This window comes from Dendronephthya gigantea, unplaced genomic scaffold (assembly GCF_004324835.1).
Source record: "Dendronephthya gigantea isolate DGI-Jeju-01 unplaced genomic scaffold, DenGig_1.0 000034F, whole genome shotgun sequence".
Taxonomy (NCBI): domain Eukaryota; kingdom Metazoa; phylum Cnidaria; class Anthozoa; order Malacalcyonacea; family Nephtheidae; genus Dendronephthya; species Dendronephthya gigantea.
In genome coordinates this window covers 109345-132811 of record NW_021163044.1, presented here as the reverse complement: position 1 = coordinate 132811, position 23467 = coordinate 109345, and the positions used below count along the sequence as shown (strand labels likewise).

The 23467-nt window shown below is 37.3% G+C and overlaps 5 protein-coding genes across 6 annotated transcripts; 3 read left to right on the top strand and 2 right to left on the bottom strand.

The window, feature by feature from the left end:
• Nucleotides 1-48: 48 nt before the first annotated feature.
• Nucleotides 49-9256, top strand: LOC114525253 (arachidonate 5-lipoxygenase-like). Of its 2 annotated transcripts, XM_028546482.1 has the most exons (14): nucleotides 49-328; nucleotides 689-820; nucleotides 892-1021; nucleotides 1118-1346; nucleotides 1425-1557; nucleotides 1661-1773; nucleotides 1865-2152; nucleotides 2241-2397; nucleotides 2513-2631; nucleotides 2797-2903; nucleotides 3005-3107; nucleotides 3183-3210; nucleotides 8494-8681; nucleotides 8764-9256. In XM_028546482.1, the coding sequence occupies exons 1-14, from the start codon at nucleotides 199-201 to the stop codon at nucleotides 8995-8997; spliced, it is 2091 nt and encodes a 696-aa protein (XP_028402283.1). In that variant the 5' UTR covers nucleotides 49-198; the 3' UTR covers nucleotides 8998-9256. The 2 variants fall into 2 exon arrangements, with proteins under 2 accessions (XP_028402283.1, XP_028402282.1); XM_028546481.1 differs by lacking the exons at nucleotides 8494-8681; nucleotides 8764-9256 and adding an exon at nucleotides 3481-4007 and having other exon boundaries at nucleotides 3183-3398.
• On the bottom strand, nucleotides 3934-7397 carry LOC114525258 (methanethiol oxidase-like). Its single transcript, XM_028546489.1, has 11 exons — nucleotides 7310-7397; nucleotides 6420-6583; nucleotides 6274-6344; nucleotides 6084-6198; nucleotides 5539-5659; nucleotides 5294-5470; nucleotides 5008-5189; nucleotides 4853-4931; nucleotides 4650-4768; nucleotides 4339-4550; nucleotides 3934-4200 (listed from the first exon to the last, which is right to left on the bottom strand). Exons 1-11 carry the CDS (start codon nucleotides 7341-7343, stop codon nucleotides 4038-4040), a joined length of 1437 nt encoding a protein of 478 aa, XP_028402290.1. The 5' UTR covers nucleotides 7344-7397; the 3' UTR covers nucleotides 3934-4037.
• On the bottom strand, nucleotides 9225-13158 carry LOC114525254 (methanethiol oxidase-like). Its single transcript, XM_028546483.1, has 11 exons — nucleotides 12904-13158; nucleotides 11649-11812; nucleotides 11505-11575; nucleotides 11315-11429; nucleotides 10842-10962; nucleotides 10597-10773; nucleotides 10318-10499; nucleotides 10163-10241; nucleotides 9928-10049; nucleotides 9617-9828; nucleotides 9225-9478 (listed from the first exon to the last, which is right to left on the bottom strand). Exons 1-11 carry the CDS (start codon nucleotides 12926-12928, stop codon nucleotides 9316-9318), a joined length of 1431 nt encoding a protein of 476 aa, XP_028402284.1. The 5' UTR covers nucleotides 12929-13158; the 3' UTR covers nucleotides 9225-9315.
• Nucleotides 11397-20586, top strand: LOC114525251 (adenomatous polyposis coli protein-like). The gene is made up of 13 exons (XM_028546479.1): nucleotides 11397-11486; nucleotides 13637-13758; nucleotides 14114-14302; nucleotides 14667-14718; nucleotides 14794-14884; nucleotides 14980-15054; nucleotides 15146-15274; nucleotides 15402-15647; nucleotides 15724-15828; nucleotides 15940-17710; nucleotides 17838-18748; nucleotides 19054-19639; nucleotides 20056-20586. The coding sequence occupies exons 3-13, from the start codon at nucleotides 14275-14277 to the stop codon at nucleotides 20298-20300; spliced, it is 4239 nt and encodes a 1412-aa protein (XP_028402280.1). The 5' UTR covers nucleotides 11397-11486; nucleotides 13637-13758; nucleotides 14114-14274; the 3' UTR covers nucleotides 20301-20586.
• A 362-nt stretch (nucleotides 20587-20948) lies between these two features.
• On the top strand, nucleotides 20949-23330 carry LOC114525256 (ras-related protein Rab-11A). The gene is made up of 6 exons (XM_028546486.1): nucleotides 20949-21207; nucleotides 21333-21494; nucleotides 21782-21815; nucleotides 22330-22523; nucleotides 22706-22786; nucleotides 22910-23330. The coding sequence occupies exons 1-6, from the start codon at nucleotides 21168-21170 to the stop codon at nucleotides 23047-23049; spliced, it is 651 nt and encodes a 216-aa protein (XP_028402287.1). The 5' UTR covers nucleotides 20949-21167; the 3' UTR covers nucleotides 23050-23330.
• Nucleotides 23331-23467: the final 137 nt, after the last annotated feature.

Here is a 23467-nt window from a genome sequence, read left to right as displayed (position 1 = left end):
TCATTATAGCTTTTTCCGTTTTGTTATTGTTTGAAATTTCCGTTGCAGGTCGTTTGACTGGTGGCCTGATCTACCTTTACAACATGGCTGCCATTTTGTTTCACCTGAAATGACTGAATTACACGTTCTTATCTTATAACATCAATAAATGACTCTCTTGGTAGCCGAAGAATGTATAACTGAAGAACAGTTTCCACAATGAGGATTGTTTTTTCAGTACTCCACATTCTTTGTGGGATATATATTAGTTGTTGCCTACCCCAGGCAAATCTACATAACTTTATTGAAAACAAGGAAAAACTATGGAATCCTGAAGAAGGTGAAATAGGTATGTTGAAATATACGCCAAAGCATAAAAACTGGTCGTACCCAACACATAAAATGAAATGAAGCACTTTCTGGACTCTCAAAAGGTTGTTTGTTTACAATGAGTATTTCACAGTAGGTCAGATTGATAATCATTATCGATAGACACTTATATCACAATAATCAGCTTCTCAAGAATCGGTTTTTAAATGCAAGAGATCAATTGATTTATGCCGTTGTGCTGAGGACTTAATTCTGATTTTCTTTATTCTCTTTCGTTCCATAAATTTTTGATGATATTGAGGAATGATTAGGAAACCTGAAATGAAAACTGTTCAAGCAATTTTTCATTCACACAAGGCTGGTGTTTCTCTTCTTTTAGTTACCAACAACAATAAAGACGCTTGTTCCAGCAAACCCTGTCTTCATGATGGCCAATGCTTTGTTGATGATAATTATATAGATGGTTATTTCTGCAAGTGCCGGAAAGACTACAAAGGGGTAAAATGTCAACGTAAGTTTAGTTGAGAATATTTTGATTTCCGAAATAAAAACTGACAAACACCTGAAATTATCTTCTCTTAGAGTTGCAATGTAGCATAAGTCTTTTGAAATACGCCTCGCGGCGATGCCGCAGGAAGAGGCAAACTGACCATAAAAAGCGACAGAAAGCATTTTCATTGATAACTGCTGGGCAATTCATACGACGGAACAGGTAGAGTTTTTTTTATGGTTGCGCTATTGAGTTGGTTTTCAATAAGACGAGAAATGCATTGAGTTTGAGAAGAAATTATGACCTGTTTCTTTTTAGATTTACGTCGGTATTAATCCCACAAATGTTGGTTCATTCCTACAAATCATTCATCAAAGAAGCGTCAACAAATCCTTTTACCATAGAATGGTACATGAAGATGCAAGATACCATCAATGCAAACTCAAACGCGCATGCTCATTTTACTCTACTGGATAAGAAATTTCATAATCAACCCACTCTTAAAGATTTATCGACGATATTTGAATATTTCTACAAACAACACAGGGTAAAGATCGCACAGAAAGTGTATTCTTTCCTGCCGCCTTTTACAATTTACGAAGACAAGTAATTGTTGTACTTTTAGACGAAAAGTGCAATGAGCGTTTTGAAACAAAATCCGTCGGTTGAAGCAAATTTCTTTAAAGACAGAGCATTTGTTGACCAGCGTTTTGCCGGAGCGAATGTTTGGCAAATTTATAAAGTAACGAGTCGCAAAGGTAAGAAGCTAGTTTGGCACATCAGATGTTGTTTGTTTGTCCCTGAACTATTAACACTTTTTCAAAGGCAAAGGGCTTGACACATTTTCTTTTCTTTTCACAGATGGCAGAGGGCTTGACTGGGAGCTTCTTCAGAGTAAATTAAACAAACATTTTGACTGGAATGCCGCGGTGAATGGGATTCTAGGGACTCAGAATGAGCGAGCTATTGATATGGTAGGTGAAATATGCTTTGATTATGTTGCAGTTGCAAACTCTCAATTGAATCACTTGTCTTATTCGTTTCATATTTCTATTTTCAATCTAGGCTGTTGATGCAAACAAGCTGTTCGTAGCCTGGTATCCAGAACTTGAAGACGTTGCTTTAAACAATGTTCAATTAATAGACAAACGTTTAATTAATCAAACTACGATTAAATTTACTGCACCAATTACAATGTTCATAATGAAAGACAATGGCGACAGTCAAGACTTGGAAACGGTTGCAATACAAGTTGATGCTATTCCTGAAGCCAGAGTTTTTGTTCCTGCTGATGGTAAACAATGGTTCTTTGCGAAGTCTCTCGTACAAAGAGCTGATTTTAATGTTTTGCAGGTAACATTTAACTGACAGTTATAGAAAATAATGTTGATATGTTGAATCATTGACACCTGACATGATCATCGCACTTATTTATATGTAGATTGTCCACAAACGGTTGAAAAGTCATCTTTTTATGGAGCCAATTTGTCTTCTCATGGAGCGAATATTTTCTGAATTTCATCCAATCTACGACATGTTGCAATATCATTGCCGCGCCACTCTGGAAACAAATAAACTACATCAAATGAAGTTTTATGGTAAGACATGAAAATTGTATATTTTTAAACGAATGGGAATGTTCAAACATGGTAGAAAACAAGATGGAACTAACTCGCACTTAGGCCAAACAGTAACGTAGTTTTATCTCTGTAGGACCAACTGGACCACTTTATAATTTGCTATCCGTGGACTATTCCACATCGGTAGAAATAATCAACAAAAATTTTAAGGATCTGACGATGGATAATGTTGATTTAGCGTCTGATATGAAGGTAAATATACTTCGAAGTAATAAACTATCCGGCCTGGTGTGACATTATGGATGCTAGTTTTTATGCCTGTCACAATTTCATGGAACAACTAGTTGAAAAGTACGTGTGGTGTTGTGCGTTAAGTTGATTTTTCTAGTGTCAACTACATGTCAAACTTTCATTTAGAAACGAGGTCTTGATGAAGAGAATATTGTTCCGTATTATCCGTATCGAGATGATGGGAAATTGATCAGTGAATGCATCAAATCCTTTGTCAATGGTTTTGTTGATTTGTAAGTGAGATTTTCGACTTGTCCAGTTTTACAAACCCGCTTTTCAGAGGCTGCTTTGCTCGAGTCATTTCTAGCTTACAGACATAATTTTGTTCGTTCAGATATTACGTAACTGAATCAGATTTAAGAGAAGATGAGGAGTTACAACAATGGGCAGATCTCTTGTCAGTTGAAGGAAATCAAACAGCGTTATCCCGAGGCATGGTATGATATCAAATGAAATCCTGAAGCCATTTTAATAATTTTCTGTTTTAGCTTTTTTTGTATTTGTTATTCCAGGTGAAGAGGTTTCCACAAAAATTTGAAAACAAACAAAGCTTGAAAGACGTTCTTTCAAAACTATTGTGGTTATCAACTGGGTATCATGCTGCTGTGACCTTCCCTCAGTTGGAATACGCTGGCTTCCTACCAAATGCTCCTTATAGACTTTTTGCTGACGATGAAAATAATGATATCTTCTCAAATCTTATGTTTGGCAACAAAAACAAAGCTCTGGTAATAACAATGTTTCCATGATAATCGCTATAATATTCCTCACATTTTTTTGTGAGCAACTTTACGTTTTTTTCAATTTCAGGACCAGATCGAATTCACATCAAATATTGCTTCGTCGCATTTGGATAAGTTATTTGATTATGGTTCAAAACTCCAGGATGAGAAGGCCAGAAACTTTGTGAAAAATTTCGTGGCAACTGACTTAGTTATGGTAACTAAAAAGATGGCATTTGCTAACGCTATTCGCGTGAAAAGTGCACATTTACCGTATCCTTATTTATTGCCTGATTTTATAACTAATAGCGTCGGCACGTGAGGCGAGGTTCCCCTTGCGGATTTTGGCTCATTTTTATAATCATGCATGCACCAATGTCTATGTCAATGAATTATCATGGCACCCTGGAAAGTCGTCGCGATATTAGGACGTGGATAGCTACCTTAATGGTTCATTATATCTAAACTTGCTAAATCTATAAATTTGAAACTAATTATTCATCAGCCCGTTTATACTTCATTTAAAACCATCGTTTTATTAATTGTATTATCGCTAGTAATTTTTCAAATTATTAAATGTAAATATGACATAATTGCGCGCGGCTTGAGTGATCAATGATTGAATAAGTCTATGAAATAACCGAATTAGATCCATATATCTGACGAGCAATCACCACCAGGATATCTGATCTCGTGTGCGAGAGCTGGACCGTCAGGTTCCTCTCCAAAATCAACACCAAATTCTTTGTCCAGTGTTAAACCTCCTTTCTCTGTGTCTACATCTACCTTTAAAAGCATGGAGCCTTTTCTAAAAGAAAATGATGGAATATATCAATAATTATATCCTTTATAGACTCAGTGTCATGGTCGTAACCCCCAATGCACCACTGTTTCGTTTCTAGTGATCCTTCTTTGTCTTTTAATTCATTCTCAAATAATCTCTTACTTCATCATTTCCGGATAAAACTGTTTGTCCCATATGCTGAAAAGAGATGTTGTTAAATAAAGTCGTTTTCCATCCAAACTCAATTGAATCATTTGAGCTCCTCCTTGAATCTTTTTTCCTTTGGCATAAGCAGCCTCGGGTTGTTCTTTCAACTCATCGTCTTTGATCACTTTGACTGTCCCTCCTTTGGCTATACTGCCACCAATGAATACCTAGAAATAGTTTACGATATTTGAAGTATGATTGTATTAATCCATATTTTCACGCTGATAATCTCTCAGATTTGCATGTCATAGGCGACGTCGTCTCACCTGGCCAACGAGTTTTGGGTGTAGTCGGTCTGTGATGTCATACTGACGGATATCCCCGTGCAACCAGTTGCTGAAGTAAAGAAATCTGTCATCCAGGGAGATCAAAATATCGTTCTCGTCTTAAGTGTCAAGAATATAAATAACATTCAGGTAACTCAATCAAAACTTACAGCAGTTTATATAGCCTCTGAGCCCATTATTACCTGGCATTTCTGGCAACGCCCATCCTTCAACCTTCTTGCTTGGAATAGAAATTACTTTTTCAGCGACCCATTCACCGTTCTAAATCAACAGTTTATAAGATCGTCAGAAGATGATGGTCAACGTGAGAAGAAAATAAAATAGGAATTATCATCACCTTGTTCGGATAGTAAGCAAAGACAGTGCTTGATAGAGCACAACCAACATATCCCAAGTTAGCCTCAGGATTGTGCAGAAATCTTAATTCCAGTGGAATCTTTCCTTCATCTCCCAAGTTTATACTTTTCTTTAGTTCACGTGTCGTCCAGTCCCAGACATGGATGCTCTGGCCATATTTGCCTAAAATTAAAAATAAAAAAATTGGAATCATTTAGGTGTGTTCTTACTTAAGTCTTAAAACACTAAGCCATTCCAAGAAAGGTTTCTATCGCTGAAACACTTACCGTCAGCTACATGTTGCGGGTTAAATCCAGTGCACAATGATTTAGGTTCTCCCCACTCTGAGCTGATCATCACATTGTGTCGAGGCTGGTACCAGAAGTCATAACCAAACTCCGTAGTTTGTTCTTGCCATTTGCCCTTCACTGAATAGTCCTTTCCATCCACCAGAACAAACCCGCCTATCATTTGAACTTATCAATTTCTTTGACGACCTCGACTAAACGCAATTTTGCGTCTGTTTTGTTACCTTTAGCATTGCCTTGTGGATCTCCCATTGCACTGATCATGATGTCACCGTTACCAAGACAATGTGACGTATGCAGGTAAGCTAAACCGGATTTTTCAAATACTTCTTCTGGCTCAATCACCTGAACTCAATCAATAATCATGTGGTAGAATATATCATCGTAGAAATCCAGATGTGTGTAACTTGTGTTTATATAAAGGTAATCATGCGAATGGGAGTAAAATAGACCTTTCTCATAATAGCGTCAGACGGGGAGCCGCAAACTAAAGAGCGAAGCAAGCATCGTTTGACATCAGGATTTTTGCGTTTGACAATTGACATCATTATGAGAAACAATAATCATCGACTAACGTCTACGTTCTGTGTTAGGGTCAAGTGATTTGTGATGTTTGATTGTTCAGTCAACATGCATTAATATTTGTTTTTTATTAGCATAATATGGCTCTGATATTCGCATGGAATGGATCATTCAACGTCATCTAAATTATATTTATTGGCAGAAAGAAGCAGATTCTGAATCAGGTGATAGGATAATCTTCTGATACCTTGCGAATTCTGGGTGTCCGAGGATCGGTAGCGACATCAAAGATGTAAATACGACTGCTTATAATGGAAGGCATTATTAAGGAGTCTCGTTTTCTGCTTGGATCACCGTGGCAACTAAATAAAAATTAATTGTTTCATATTCTGGATAACCTGATTGAAGACGTCGTCAAGGTAACTGATCTCACTAACCTACTGCATGCATTCCAGCCGCTGTGATGTAACTCATCTTCCAAATGAAGTACTGGGAGACGATGGATCACCTAAATATTTAGAAAACCAATCATATTTTGTCTGAGTGAATCATGTATTCTTCTTATTTTTACAAACTGGGGTACCTTGCAGTAATCTAGTGACTGGGGATCCACGTCGACTGTAGCTAAATAATCAGGTTTCTTAATGCCAGTACTTTGATAAACACATGGAAGATAAACAATTTTTTCTCGAGGACCATTCTTCATTGCATCCAATGGAGTGGCATATCCTGGACCAATGCAACAATCTAAAAAATTAGCAAAGGATCATAGTTCATATTAATGATAATATTTACTTTACATTTAGAACTGGAAAACCAGTTTGTGACCACAATCTAATACATTATTTTACTCTTATAAACAATACTGATGCTCTCGCTTTACGATTTGTAGCACTAAACTCGAACTATGAAGTCGAGTGTGCGGTAACTCGTGATTTAAAACGACACCAATTTTTTTTGTCACGGCGATGTAAACCCGGGGTTCAATGAAACTAAATAAAGATGGTATAAATGGTAATATTAAAATGCGTTAAACTATTACTTGAAACTGTATATTTCGAATCAATTCTGATTCATCTTCAGCAATTATGCAAGAATATCGTTATATTTACAAGCGTACATGTAAGCAACAAGGGCTACAAGGCGCTTATAGTTATTGCGTTGCACCGCCCTAGCTATATATATTAGCGCCCTGGTAAGCAATTTTAAAAAGCAAGCGCATGCAAGATCGTAAGTTACGTAACTAAGCAAAATTCGTGAGAAATTCAAATTAAGAAGGCTAAATTAACTTTAAATGGTAATATCAGCTACATAGTGTAAGGAAATCTTTCATAAGAAGACGAGTTTTAGAGTAAGCTAGTTTTTTCCAAAGGACCGTGGTCTTATTGACAATCAGTTATTCTTTCACGATGCATTTTTCTTGAACATTGAACAATATTGTTTAATGTTTGGTGTATGTCATTAAAAACGTACCATTCGTATCCTTGTTAGAGCTCATTTGAGACATACTTCGTAGGTAAGGCGCAAACGTTCAAGACTTCTGTCGTATCCTCCGGAACCATTCGCGGATCGTTCAGCCTATAAACGGATAATATGAGTAATGAGTTTGCCCCTGATTGTCTTACATGGTTGACAGATTACAGCTGTAGTCTATCGACAATTAAATAAATCAACTTCTTTGTCTTTTTACGTGTGATTGCATATGTGTGATTCCGGCTTTTCAATGCTAACGAAGTTGGATTTTTTTAAGGAAATTTTTCCCGACAAATTTGAGTCAGCGCAAATCAATAATCTATCACAATTTATACATCTATATACATCTATCACATATAAAACACAATCACTAATCTTTTGGCAAATGGCAATGAAAAACGAGCATCGGTTTAAAAACAACAATAAATGGTAGGATTTCCATGAAAGGCCACGGGTGGTATTGATGCATACCAGAGATAATTTGCCAAACATGGCGGTTTGAAAGGGTTGCCAGACTACTGAATAAATTAGCCAAATATCATTACTATAATCGCTGTTTTCTTTGTTTCAAACAGAATTACCGAAAGAAATCAAAAGGGCCGACCACAACAATGTCGGCTTCTTTCTTCAGTAATCTATAGCAATCCTGGTTTGAAATCGTCTTAATTTTTTTTTGTTTTGTCATATAAACTCATACTTAACCGTACTGAGTACTTATTATGGGTACTTAACTGTAATCAAGGGTTTTTAGGTCATCTCTGGAAAAATGTTTGATAATTTTAGTGTTCCTCACTTTCACTAAGTAGAACGTGCCCTAAATACCGTTTCAAATATATTTTTTTAGTGTTACAATTTTATCTCTGGGAACAAACTCCATCTTCGCCGTCAGGCTATCTTTAAAATAGGGGACCGGGAAACAGGAAGAAGCCCTGATCCCCTGTTAACCGGTTCCCCGGTTCCCTATTTTAAAAGATAGCCTTCGCCGTCATGTTGTTCGTGATACGACTCTCTCCGAACAAGCTCCGTTTAGTCACGACTACTCCATTTTATTAATTGTCAAATTTTTCACAATAAGATATCATATGAAATCCTGAAGCCATTTTATGATTTTTATCACTTTAATAATCTTCTGTTTTAGAATTTTTTTTTGTATTTTTTATTTCAGGTGAAGAGGTCTCCACGAGACAAACAAAGCTTGAAAGACGTTCTTTCAAAACTGTTATGGTTATCAACTGGGTATCATGCTTCTGTGACCTTCCCTCAGTTGGAATACGCTGGCTTCCTACCAAATGCTCCTTATAGACTTTTTGCTGACGATGAAAATAATGATATCTTCTCAAATCTTATGTTTGGCAACAAAAACAAAGCTCTGGTAATAACAATGTTTCCATGATAATCATTATAATATTCCTCACATTTTTTTGTGAGCAACTTTCCGTTTTTTTCAATTTCAGGACCAGATAGAATTCACATCAAATATTGCTTCGTCGCATTTGGATAAGTTATTTGATTATGGTTCGAAACTCCAGGATGAGAAGGCCAGAAACTTTGTGAAAAATTTCGTGGCAACTGACTTAGTTATGGTAACTAAAAAGATGGCATTTGCTAACGCTATTCGCGTGAAAAGTGCACATTTACCGTATCCTTATTTATTGCCTGATTTTATAACTAATAGCGTCGGCACGTGAGGTTCCCCTTGCGGACGTTTGCTCATTTTTATAATCATGCATGCACCTATGTCTATGTCAATGAATTATCATGGCACGCTGGAAGGTCGTCGCGATATTAGGACGTGGATAGCTACCTTAATGGTTCATTATATCTAAACTTGCTAAATCTATAAATTTGAAACTAATTATTCATCAGCCCGTTTATACTTCATTTAAAACCATCGTTTTATTAATTGTATTATCGCTAGTAATTTTTCAAATTATTAAATGTAAATATGACATAATTGCGCGCGGCTTGAGTGATCAATAATTGAATAAGTCTATGAAATAACCGAATTAGATCCATATATCTGACGAGCAATCACCACCAGGATATCTGATCTCGTGTGCGAGAGCTGGACCGTCAGGTTCCTCTCCAAAATCAACACCAAATTCTTTGTCCAGTGTTAAACCTCCTTTCTCTGTGTCTACATCTACCTTTAAAAGCATGGAGCCTTTTCTAAAAGAAAATGATGGAATATATCAATAATTATATCCTTTATAGACTCAGTGTCATGGTCGTAACCCCCAATGCACCACTGTTTCGTTTCTAGTGATCCTTCTTTGTCTTTTAATTCATTCTCAAATAATCTCTTACTTCATCATTTCCGGATAAAACTGTTTGTCCCATATGCTGAAAAGAGATGTTGTTAAATAAAGTCGTTTTCCATCCAAACTTAATTGAATCATTTGAGCTCCTCCTTGAATCTTTTTTCCTTTGGCATAAGCAGCCTCGGGTTGTTCTTTCAACTCATCGTCTTTGATCACTTTGACTGTTCCTCCTTTGGCTATACTGCCACCAATGAATACCTAGAAATAGGTTACGATATTTGAAGTATGATTGTATTAATCCATATTTTCACGCTGATAATCTCTCAGATTTGCATGTCATAGGTGACGTCGTCTCACCTGGCCAACGAGTTTTGGGTGTAGTCGGTCTGTGATGTCATACTGACGGATATCCCCGTGCAACCAGTTGCTGAAGTAAAGAAATCTGTCATCCAGGGAGATCAAAATATCTGTTATCAAACCTAAAAAAAGATTTATTTTTCGTTCTCGTCTTAAGTGTCAAGAATATAAATAACATTTAAGTAACTCAATCAAAACTTACAGCAGTTTATATAGCCTCTGAGCCCATTATTACCTGGCATTTCTGGCAACGCCCATCCTTCAACCTTCTTGCTTGGAATAGAAATTACTTTTTCAGCGACCCATTCACCGTTCTAAATCAACAGTTTATAGGATCGTCAGAAAATGATGGTCAACGTCAGAAGAAAATAAAATAGGAATTATCATCACCTTGTTCGGATAGTAAGCAAAGACAGTGCTTGATAGAGCACAACCAACATATCCCAAGTTAGCCTCAGGATTGTGCAGAAATCTTAATTCCAGTGGAATCTTTCCTTCATCTCCCAAATTTATACTTTTCTTTAGTTCACGTGTCGTCCAGTCCCAGACATGGATGCTCTGGCCATATTTGCCTAAATTGAAAGAATAAAAAATTGGAATTATTTAGGTTTGTTCTTACTTAAAACACTAAGCCATTCCAAGAAAGCTTTTCATCGCTGAAACACTTACCATCAGCTACATGTTGCGGATTAAATCCAGTGCACAATGATTTAGGTTCTCCCCACTCTGAGCTGATCATCACATTGTGTCGAGGCTGGTACCAGAAGTCATAACCAAACTCCGTAGTTTGTTCTTGCCATTTGCCCTTCACTGAATAGTCCTTTCCATCCACCAGAACAAACCCGCCTATCATTTGAACTTATCAATTTCTTTGACGACCTCGAGTAAACGCAATTTTATGTCTGTTTTGTTACCTTTAGCATTGCCTTGTGGATCTCCCATTGCACTGATCATGATGTCACCGTTACCAAGACAATGTGACGTATGCAGGTAAGCTAAACCGGATTTTTCAAATACTTCTTCTGGCTCAATCACCTGAACTCAATCAATAATCATGCGATAGAATATATCATCGTAGAAATCCAGATGTGTGTAACTTGTGTTTATATAAAGGTAATCATGCGAATGGTAGTAAAATAGACCTTTCTCATAATGACGTCAGACGGGGAGCCGCGAACTAAAGAGCGAAGCAAGCATCGTGTAACATCAGGATTTCTGCGTTTGACATCATTATGATCATTATTCAGTCAACATTAATATTTGTTTTTTATTAGCATAATATGGTTCTGGCATTCACATGGAATGGATCATTCAACGTCATCTAAATTATATTTATGGGCAGAAAGAAGCAGATTCTGAATCAGGTGATAGGATAATCTTCTGATACCTTGCGAATTCTGGGTGTCCGAGGATCGGTAGCGACATCAAAGATGTAAATACGACTGCTTATAATGGAAGGCATTATTAAGGAGTCTCGTTTTCTGCTTGGATCACCGTGGCAACTAAATAAAAAATAATTGTTTCATATCCTGGACAACCTGATGGAAGACGTCGTCAAGGTAACTGATCTCACTAACCTACTGCATGCATTCCAGCCGCTGTGATGTAACTCATCTTCCAAATGAAGTACTGGGAGACGATGGATCACCTATATTTAGAAAACCAATCATATTTTGTCTGAGTGAATCATGTATTCTCCTTATTTTTACAAACTGGGGTACCTTGCAGTAATCTAGTGACTGTGGATCCACGTCAACTGTAGCTAAATAATCAGGTTTCTTAATGCCAGTACTTTGATAAACACATGGGAGATAAACAATTTTTTCTCGAGGACCATTCTTCATTGCATCCAATGGAGTGGCATATCCTGGACCAATGCAACAATCTAAAAAATTAGCGAACGAATTGAACTTGGGGGCGCGAAATTAAAGGGGGAATTTTTTTAAAATATGCGTTCTCGGTTTACTTGGTATAATATTAAAATTTAGGAAAATCTAACTTTCATATGAAACTTGATATATGTTATTGAACCTTTTGAGATATTTACATGCACGACGACGAACAAGATTCCAATTATAGTATACAATTAACCGCATGAATATTAAATGTTCAGTCCAATTTCTATAAAGTCAGATTGATTCTCACCTTTCAACATATTCAAGCGCAAATCTTTCGAAGATTCTTACATACGCAATGTTATTATTTCCAAATCTGTTGCCCGCGGCATACATGCATCCAAGTTACATTTATAAAATCTCGTTCATGATATCTAATATTGCGAAATAAAACGCTCAAAGATTCGAGGAGCCAGCGCGAGTGCATGTTGTGAAAGTTTGCACAAGACGCTATGTCGAGACATGATGCCAAGACAATATAATAAAAAAGTATATAATGATGCCAAGACAATATATATGCAAAGTTGAGAGCTTCCGAGCTTTTGCCGGTGAAGACCATTTTTTCATCATTGCACAACGAAAACGGTATAAAAAAGTGAGCGGAGATGATTTACGGTGATAGATTTATATTATACAGGAAATTCAATAGATAAGAAAATGTAGATTAATAATGAATGTTAATATTTACTTTACATTTACAACTGGAAAACCAGTTTGTGACCACAATCTAATACATTATTTTACTCTTATAAACAATACTGATGCTCTCGCTTCACGATTTGTAGCACTAAACACTCGAACTACGAAGTCGAGTGTGCGATAACTCGTGATTTAAAACGACACCAAATTTTTTTGTGACTGTAAACATGTAAACCCCCGGAATTTAATGAATCTTGCTAAAATAAAGATGGTAACATCAGTTGTTTTAGTTTGGACGGAAGGTTCTTCTTTTCAAACGAAAACGCATTAGTGTAGAGGGCCTTAGAGCAAGCTAGTTTTTCCAAAGGCCGCGGTCTTAATGATAACTTATTCTTTCACTATTCTTCTTTATGCAACAATATTGTATGTCATTAAAACTTACCATTCGTGTCTTTGTTTGAGGTCATCTCAGATATATTTCGTAAGGCGCAAACGTTCAAGACTTCTGTCGTATCCCGGCCTCCGAAACTGTCCGCGATAGTGCAAGTTCAGCCTATAAAGATAATGTAATTTGATAATAAGTTATGAGTTGGTGCCTGATCGTCTTACATGCTTGACAGACTCTATTGTTTTTAAACCCCGATTTATTGAGGATCCGCGATCTGTAAACTACACTTCTCGACGTTTCGACTTGAGGACCTTCACTAAGTGTTTTGTCTATTTTAGGCAGTTGTTATACCACTTTTGATGCTAAGCTGTAGACTATCAAGAAAATTTTACCTGAGGATATTAAATGGCTAATTTTTTTTTAAATTTGGCGTTTTTATGTCTAAAGACGATCATAAATAGTACGATGAATATGTCAAGTAATCCGTTTTGGGTCAAAAATCCTATTTTGTCCGTCTTTTTCACGTGTTGATTACCAATGCGTGATTCCGGCATTTCAATCTTACAAGAAAGAAACTTTTCAACCAACTTCAGTCAAAGCAAATCAATAATCCATCACAATTTATACTGACATCTGTCATGTATATACATAAGCATCTATCACATGTGAAAGACAATACTCAATCTTCTGGCAATGAAATACGAGCATCGCTTTAAACGTGCACTTGAGCACGAGGCCACGGGTAGTGTTGATGCATGCCAGAGATAATTTTTTTATGTTTTTTCAGACAAACTAAATGGTAGCCCCACAGAGAGGCGTCCCCATCAGCTAAATTAAAGTGTCGATTGGAGGATTAGTTGACGGTCAAGAAGAAGTGTTGGTGTAGCAAATAGCAATGAGTACTCAACCGTAAGGTCAAGGGTTTTTAGATCATCTCTACAAAATGTCGTTCTACACTTTCACTAAGTAGAACGTGCCCTAAATACCGTTTCAAATATAATCTTTTAGTGTTACAATTGTAAGATCTCTGGGGTCAAACTCCATCTTTGCCGTCATGCTGTTCGTGTGACACGACTCTTTCCGAACAATCTCCGTTTAGTCACGACTGCTCGATTCATTAATTGTCAAATTTTTAACGAAAAGATTTGCTCTCGGAGCACGTTTAAACTGAGAAATAGTACATTTTAAAAGAAGTATATCAAATTTTTACTATTTCATTGTACAAGCCAACGCTTTAAGATGGTTTTCCACATGAAATTGCTAGGCTGTTGGGAACAGTAAAGGAATTATTTTCATTGAATTGTCAGCGACCCGAACTGGAATGTAAATATGTAAACATGAATTTTGTTTATGTATTGACCCTACAATACGTTGTCTTTACGATGCTTCTGTGAAGAAAATATTTCATGTGATAAGCTTAAAACTATGGAGAACGGAGATGATGAGATTGGAGGTTGGTATACGAAGATATTTGTGTTGTACAGAGAAGCAAAATAAATTAATTTATCATTGTGTTTTGTTGGTCTGCCATAGCTAGAGCCTCAATATCATGCTGTGTATATTTACTATGTCATTAAGTATCGTAGCTTGTCACAAATTGTGTTTTGCCTGTTTCAGGCTGTCTGAAACTGCATATTGTGCTTAGTGGTAAACTCATAACAATGAATTGAATTGGCATAGTCATTTCATTTCTACAGATCTTTGATTTTTCCCCTCTGTAGTTCAGCATTCTGCCATGTTTATGTCTTGATCATGATTGCCGTACAGATTGTGAATATTTTATGATTGATTTAGTTGCTTTAATCTTGTATTTTAAGATGACATATTTGAACAAAATATGCATGAAATTGATGAGCGTGAGACACCAAGGTAGGTTATGTTTTTCAACTTTCGATGGTAGTCAACTTTCCACTCTGAGTAAAATATCACATTAATATATTTCAGATGGGAAATGTCTGAGGAAGAACCTGATGAAGTGGAAGAACAAGCAAAATTGTTGAATTGTAAGGATCGGCCAAAACAACAAGTAAAACAGGTTAGAGATTTTTGCCCTATTCAATGGAAAGTATTTCAAGTGACATTGTTAGGTATTCATCACAGGATATGTAGATATTCAATCTCCATGTGTAGAATTCAACTAAAGGGACAGAGGCTGTTCAAAATGGACATAAATGGGATGATGATGCAGAAAAGGACTCTGTAAAGGTCGGTAAAGGCAGTGTGATTACGTGATATGTTAAATGAACTCTGGCAATAAGGTTTGTTATTAATATACATGGATATGCCACCCATTTAGGATTTTACAGTACATTATCGTGAACAAGAAGAAAAGTACATGGAAAGAACTGATGAGGCAATTGTTATCCGTGCTGCTGAGGAACGTATACGTCAGCCAATTCCTTATGATGATGTAGATTCAGTAAAGGTAACAGTTTGCACAAATCAAGCTTGTGAAAATATCTAAAGTTTTTAGCCCTGTGGTGATTATTTTCACCTTTTTTTGGGCAATACTTTTTACTATAGCAACCTAATAAATTAGGAATTTTCTTTAGAATTTTGAGAGTGAAGGTATTAGTCGCATACCATCTGAAGAACAGCTGTGTCTATCACCCCCCTGGCCACTGGGATATCCAGAGGAAGATGGGATAGACTTAGAGGGTGATAAAATTGCTGGTGTTGCACAAAATGAAACAAAAGGCTTTCATGTTGATAATATGATATCACAAGCTAAGTTAAGAGCTGATGCCAGGATTGGAACTACAGCTTGGCAAGAGGAGGATGCAATGGATTTTACCAGGGTTAGTTGTGAGATCTTCAGCTATGAAATCACTTGTAATAATCTCCAACTAAATGTTATTTTGTTTGATGTTGTAGAATTATGCAGAGGAGGGTTCTTTGGAACTTTCTTGCCGTCCTTCTTCTGAAGATATATCTCTGACACCACCGTGGTTAGATACTGATAAAGAATCTTCCTGCAAGGTAAACCAGTTAATCAAGATATCCCAGCATAAGACAGTTAGAACTATATAGAATAATGTTTGTTTGCAAATATCAAATATTTAAAATCTTTGGGTGTATTCTCTATTTTAGGATGGTGAAGAACAAGTGATAGATGACAATGAACTGCCATCTGATGATCCACCAACAACTACAGCAATCCTCTCTAGTACACCAACAACCACCCATACCCAGGCACCACTAAAACCAGACCTTATTCCCTCTGTACCAAGCAAACCATTGACTGAACCCACACAAAACCTTCGTGCTGTCGAAAGTGGAACTTCTGCTAAACCAGAGCAACTTCCTGTGCAGAGACGAACACTCCAAGCACCAAGTTCTGATCGAAATAATATAGTAAATTCTGCAACCAGGCCTCCACAAACGAGAGCTTATGGTGATCTTTACAATAACGCCAGATACCCATCACCTCGATACGCTGGTAGTGAACCTTACTACGATTCTTCCAACATGGCGGCTATGTCTTCATATCCGTTAAACCCACCCTACACTAACCGTCTCCCAAATACACGTATGTCGTATACTGGGCCTCGTTCTGGTGGAGAATTCGTACAACAATCCAGTCTAAAATCATTCAATGGCATGCCAGCTTTCAATCCTCGACAATTTCGACCAAGACCTCAAGGGAATCCTAATAGATCCCAAGTAAACCCAAACAATCCTTCATATTCTAATATATCTCGTCCCTACCCTGGAGGCTACTACAACCCACGTGCACAACGTGGTGTAAAATCACCACCTCGTCTGCCGATAAACAGATATGATTCACCTTACTATGGTGGACACTCCGGTAATTGGCAATATCAAGTCAGACAACCTCAAATACCAATTCAGCACCAACCTCCTCTACACAACGCTGATGATTTTGCTGAAGATGAAGTGATCAATTTCGCCCCAGGGGCACAACGGAACATACCTCCTCCAGATCGACCCAGAGGGGGGCCTGTACCTGAAATACATCGAAAAATACCCCCCTCAGAACACCAGCGGGGATACCCAGCCCCAGAGGTCCTATCTGTTTCTGGTGGTGTTCCCGACTTCCATCCTGATGCTCGTCGTGATCTCTCGTCATCTGACGGTCGCCGAGGTATGTCACATGATCACCAACGTGTTATAGCAGGACATCAACTTGATTTTCCAGCAAACATACCTGACACAAGCGTCTACTCTGACTTTCCCGACGACATCACGACAGTTTCCGAGAGTGACATCAGCCCTGTGATGTCAACATGCAGTGGAAGTCAATCAAGTCTTGCTGTTTACTGTTCCACGCCGCATCGAGATGGGATAGAAACAGCTAGTGTTATGAGTTTTACGAGCGAAGGATCCACACACCAAGATTTAGATTCGCAAGTTGATCAAATAAGAAATCTTTTAGCGGTGATCAACACGAAAGATGCAAGAGAAACAGCGCAAACATTATATAGTCTTTCAACATCCAAAGAACACTGTCAAGCAATGAGGTTATCTGGTTGTCTCCCTCTTCTGATCGAACTTCAGCACAAGTCAAAATTACGAGACCCACGTGTTGGTCACGAGGTTCGCATGAGGTCTGCGCAAGCAATGAGGAATATTATCACGGCAGGAATGGAAGATAAACGTGGAAAACGCGAACGTCGCGTGTTGAAGTTAATAGAAATCGTTCGTTCTTATTGTATCGAAGTTCGTTATTTGCGTAGCGTTCCGAGCTCGTCTAAATTGCGTGTCCTTGATACCGCGTTGGCAGCCATTATGAAGTTCTCTTTTGAAGAGGAGCATCGCGTCGCTATTGGAGATCTGGGGGGAGTGGAAGCTATTGGGGAATTCATGGAACTTAGTTGTCTCAACAAAGATCATTCATTGAGTAAGTTTTTTATGAATTATTTTAGTATTTTTATGACCTGACGAGTAGCCGTGAATGGCGTAATTTTTCTGATGCGATAAACCTTCGTCGTCCAGGAAATATATTTTAATTATTTTTCTCTTTTCAGGTTCTAACGTTCGTAAATACGCCTCGATGACTCTCACAAATATGACGTTTGAAAAAACCCGCAGCAAGGCGTTGCTTGGCAACTCACAAGGTATTGTTAAGGCTCTGCTTAAAAACTTGAGTGTGTATGATGACGAGGGTCTTATACAAGTCTCAGCAAGCGTAATTCGGAATCTTTCCTGTAAATCCGACGAACGAAGTAAGCTTGTCCTGCAAGAATGCAATGCGGTCTCAACCTTGATGACTGCAGCACAAAAAGTCAGCGGCGAATCCACTTTACGCCCGATACTTTATGCAGTCTGGAATCTATCAGCTCATAGCTCGGAGAACAAAGTTCAAATATGCGAAACTCATAAAGCGCTTGCTTTTCTTGTTGAAATGTTGGCTTATAAAAGTCCCAGCAACTCTCTTTCTGTTGTCGAAAGCAGTGGAGGAATCTTACGAAATCTCTCATCACAAATCGCAGTGAAACCCGAGTACCGCGCGATATTACGTGAACACGAATGTTTTAAAATGTTACTCGCTAATATGCGTTCTCCAAGTTTGCGTGTTATTGGCAACGCGTGCGGTATATTATGGAACCTGTCAGCGCGGTGCGAACAAGATCAAGAGATTCTTCTTAAAATGGGTGCAATGGCCGTACTTAAACCATTTGTCAGTTCCAAGAATAAGTCAATATCTAAAGGTGCTGGCGCCGCAATCAAGAACCTACAAAATTATAAAACTTTAAATCCTTCTCGGAGTTCTCCGTCACAGACTCGGAAACAAAACGGTATTCTTCGGCAAGAAAACGGATCACCGTCAACACCTCGAACCAAGGGAAGATCACGTGATGCACATTCGTTGAATAGTTTTACTGGAAGCGCCGACGATATGAAAGAGACTGGAAGACAGAATTCACGCACGAAGGAGGTTTGTGTGTTTAAATGAAAATGATTTACTTTTTTAGAAAGCGATATACTTTCTGAACAATGAACTTTCCTGGTTATAAACCTGGGTTACAGCTGACTTATAATATCGTATCTTTGTAGCATGTCATTTAATAATTTCAGAATTTTAAAACGTAATGTACAATCGTCAACTGTCAGTTTTTGATTTTCTTGTGATGATTGTGGTCATCTTTTCGCAATCGTACAGCACAAAGCACCAAAGGAACATTGAAAAATATCACCAGATACAGTGGTTAACTGAACAAAATATTTCAATTGTAATTTTAGAATGGTGAAACAGATTCTGGATACAAAACAAAAGGTGTGAGATGGTCTGATGACAAAAGAAAAGATCGAAAGCCGTCTTCAAACGATCGGAAACGAAGTGACAGTTCCCTAGATGATCAAGCTGCGACATCACGAGATCAGAGCACGAAGGATGTTATTAATGATCTCACAAGTAGTGTTGGACAACTGCGTGTGGGGGAAAAGTCCCGTGGGAAAAAATCCGAAGCTTCTTACTCTTCTCCACGAACGAAAAAGAAATCATCTTCAAAAACTAAAAAACATTCTGGAGGCGACGACCTGATCGACGATAATTTGAGGTTGTCGCAGGAGTCGCAATTAAACCGTTCCACATCGGGTCGTCAAAGTTCGGCAAATGGTCGGCGTAACACGTCGTCTGACATACCACTCTCGGAGATCCCTGCAAAACATTCTGCGAAGGCGACAAAGGGTAAAGAGGGACGCAAGGGGACAGGTGGTCGTGATGATTGTCTAGAAGTAGCACGTTCTGGTGACGAGTGCTCACGAAGCTCTCCGATATCGGGACGACACATCGTGAGAACTGCTCGCTTTGACTCCGAAGAAAACGGTGAGAATAAACACTCTTATAATCAAAACATTGTTTTCCTTGAGGATGTGGTAACTTATATTTATACTGTCTTCGAATATAGTGCTTGTTTCCTTGTTTAGTTTCATGTGCGTAGGTTGGTAAATATTGAAGTTCCCGTCTTTTGTCTTGTGATTATACTGCATCATTTCCTTCATCTCCTTCATTAATTATCCACTGTTTGATCTTTTAATCTTAAATCTAAATTCTTTTTTTCTATAGTTGACCTTTACTAAGCTCCACATCTCTCTCAAAAAAACTACCAAAATACAATAGCAAATATTGCTTTCAGTATTTTTCACCTTTCGGGTCAACCCGGAGTGTTGTACATTGTCTGCTGTCATGAATTGATCCCTTAACTAATGTTCTCTATTCTAATGTTAGTGTTGTTTTTACAGATCGTGATCTGAACGACGAAAAAGGTGCAAGAGATTCACTGCGTTGCCAATGCCCTGACGACTCCGAGGTTTGGATCAAGAGAAATAAAGTCTGTAGTCATTGTCAGAAAAGACGAATTTCTCACTCCTCAGATTCCACAAGCGGCTCTCGCCGAAGTTCATACGAGTCTTTGTCGTCTTCAAACCGGCAGCTCAATCGGAAGGAACCGTTGACTAATGGGACAGGCTACGTAACCACAATATAAGATCTTGTAGTGTAAACGGGTTTCCTTGAAATTGAGAGGGTCTGTGTGACAGACTGACAATATCTGTTGAATCTTGTTGATGAGAACTAATAAAATATGACTTTATTGCGACTGAGATGATTCTTTCACACACGATGTAATTGTCAGAGGATCAGAATCTGCCACATGGCTCTAAATGAGATTTGTCTCTGTGAACATTAATATTTTAACTTTTTAAAGATATACTTTTATGGATAAAACCCAGGCTACTACAATACACGGTTGCTTTAAAAAAAACATATCTTATTAGAGAAGAAATATTCTGTTAATATTATCAGGGCAAAAGAATGCAAACTCAATCTTCTGTAAGTCACTAGACTTTTAAAAAGCCTCAGCATTTTAGGGACATGTTTCTGCATGTTCATATTATTGCCGCTTTCAACTCTGCTTACTGCTGTTTACATTCTGCATTTTGCGCATTTTTTTGCGACCTTGCTTTAATGTGGCTAACTGCGTAGAGTAAAGTTGTTGTCTAGAAAAAAGCGAGAAAGAACTTTTTAAACCTGCAAAGACCCGGAGTCAAAGACCTGTGGTCAAAGTATGCCGAAAATGTGTCTGTACCCATACCAGAATGACGTAATTATCGAGGAATGCATCACGTGACGTTGTTTGGGCTCGGCTTCGGCGGCCATTTTATTTATCCGTTTTGAATTTTCAAAAGCTTTTGAGAATCCTTTTCAATCTTCTGTCTGTGTTATCTGTGTCAAGATCGTTAACGATTTTAACAAAGAAGTGATCCTAACGCAGCCTTGACAAGAAGAAAAGCGCCTCCCAGTTTTATTTTGGGGTATATTTTAAACGTTTAAGTCCAAGGACTTTGACGGAAATATGGGGACGAAAGACGATGAATACGACTACTTATTCAAAGGTGATTTTTCTGAATTACACTTAATGTTATACAATTGCGCTTCTAGTTTGGACAAGAAGTGAGTTTAAAATGCACGATCGTCTGCCTAATGATAAGAATTTCTTTTGTCTTGTATTTGTATGCAGTTGTTTTAATTGGCGATTCTGGCGTCGGGAAATCAAACTTGCTGTCAAGATTTACTCGCAACGAGTTTAATTTAGAGTCAAAATCAACTATTGGCGTTGAATTTGCGACGAGAAGCATCCAAGTTGATAATAAAACGATAAAAGCTCAAATTTGGGACACGGGTAAGTCCTGTAGATTTTTTTCAAGATTATTTATGTTGGGCAATATCCAAACAAAATGCATCTTCGAGCCCTTCCGTTTAAAAAAACATTTGATGCCTACAAGTATGTAAAGTTGTGTTTTGATCCTATATTTATGTTTGATAAAAGTAATCATTGCTGAGTCTAGTTTTTAAGGGGCGATAACAATTTTTGGGTGACTTCAATAAGTTGACAATATAAAAATTTTATGTAGACGACCTTTATACTGCTTTGGTAATATGACTTCCGCTTTACAATTTGTTTTTTAGCTGGCCAAGAGAGATACAGAGCTATAACTAGTGCGTAAGTATTGTTCAACTGTTTGTCAGATGTTTATTAATATGTGGGCGATTTATGAAAGGGGAAAATGCATATTGCAGCTAAGTTTGGCAGAATTACATAAGAAGGCCTTTCATAGGCAAAGCCTGAACTCTGAAGAATGTTGTCTTATATTGAAATTCAAAGGCTAATATATGAACAAGTTTTCCCTTGCAAATTTGTGGTTATTGTCTGTAAGCCTAAATGAAATCCTAAATGAATAGTCATTCCCAATAATTGGAGTATAAATCTAACATATTAATTTGAAAACATTGTCACATACAAGTAAAAGCATTGGAAACATTACAATATCAAAGTAGGATGACTAGGATACTTCAAAGAATCCATTGGCAGCTCAATATATTGTAAAAATTAATTAATAAACTGTTTGAGCATAGAAGTGACAAATTACAATGGCAGACAGCAAGCCTTCAAAACAATCAATCATAACTACAGATCTTTGATTAAAAATTTAATTATTCTGCAACACATTATGTAGGTATTACCGTGGTGCTGTAGGTGCATTGTTAGTCTATGATATTGCCAAACATTTGACATATGAAAATGTGGAGAGATGGTTGAAAGAACTCCGGGACCATGCTGACAGTAATATTGTCATTATGCTTGTTGGCAACAAAAGTGACTTGAGGCATCTTAGGGCGGTACCAACTGATGAAGCAAAAGCATTTGCAGGTAATAAATTTGCTTACAATAATTTTAGTTGTTAGTGATCTGATAAGATGACTAGACTTCTGAAATAGTCCTGGTTTTGGTTTGAAAAAAAAAACTAGTATACTTTGTAAAGTATCAAATCAAGAACTTTCACTGATGGTAATTAATACAAATACAGCAACCACATATTTTTTCATTTTTAGAAAAGAACAGTCTTTCTTTCATTGAGACTTCTGCCTTAGATTCAACAAATGTTGAACAAGCATTTCAAAATATTTTAACAGGTAAAGCTTTCTCACTTTATTACTTATTTGCGATAATAAGATTTTGGTCTAATTTTGTGGCATTAGAACATACTTCCTGGAAAGGTGTTTTTGTATATCCTTTATGTATTTGTTCTGTTTTAGAAATATATCACATTGTATCACAAAAGCAGATCAGCGATACACCTTCCTCAAGTAACCATCCTAGCAACAATGTACAGACGATTCATGTTGCACCAACAACAGACATGGACAAGAAAAAAGTTCAATGTTGCAGTGCTTGACAACATTCGTAGCCTCATAGAATTCAAAATTACATTGGAATTAAAGCAAAGCATTTTTTTACGATCAATGTTCATGCCCTTCAATACAGCATCTTCAAATTTGCTGTTATAATTATAGAAAATGTGAAAAGTATAAATATTTAACCAAGTAGATTTTGCATACAGAACTAATTTGTGATAACATGAAAAATTTGATTTGTTATTGTCATTGAATTATTTTGGTCGTCTTATGTAAGTGTATTAATATGGTACATTTGTAGAACAATGTCTGGCTTGGTTTTTTGTAGTTAGGAAGTAAGAGTTTTCATTGATTTGAAATGTGAATCTGAAACTAAAATTTCTTTATACTATGAAAAGGCTTCCTTGCTTCCTTCAGTAACACTGTTTTGCACAAACAATGAATGCATAATTTCTGCCA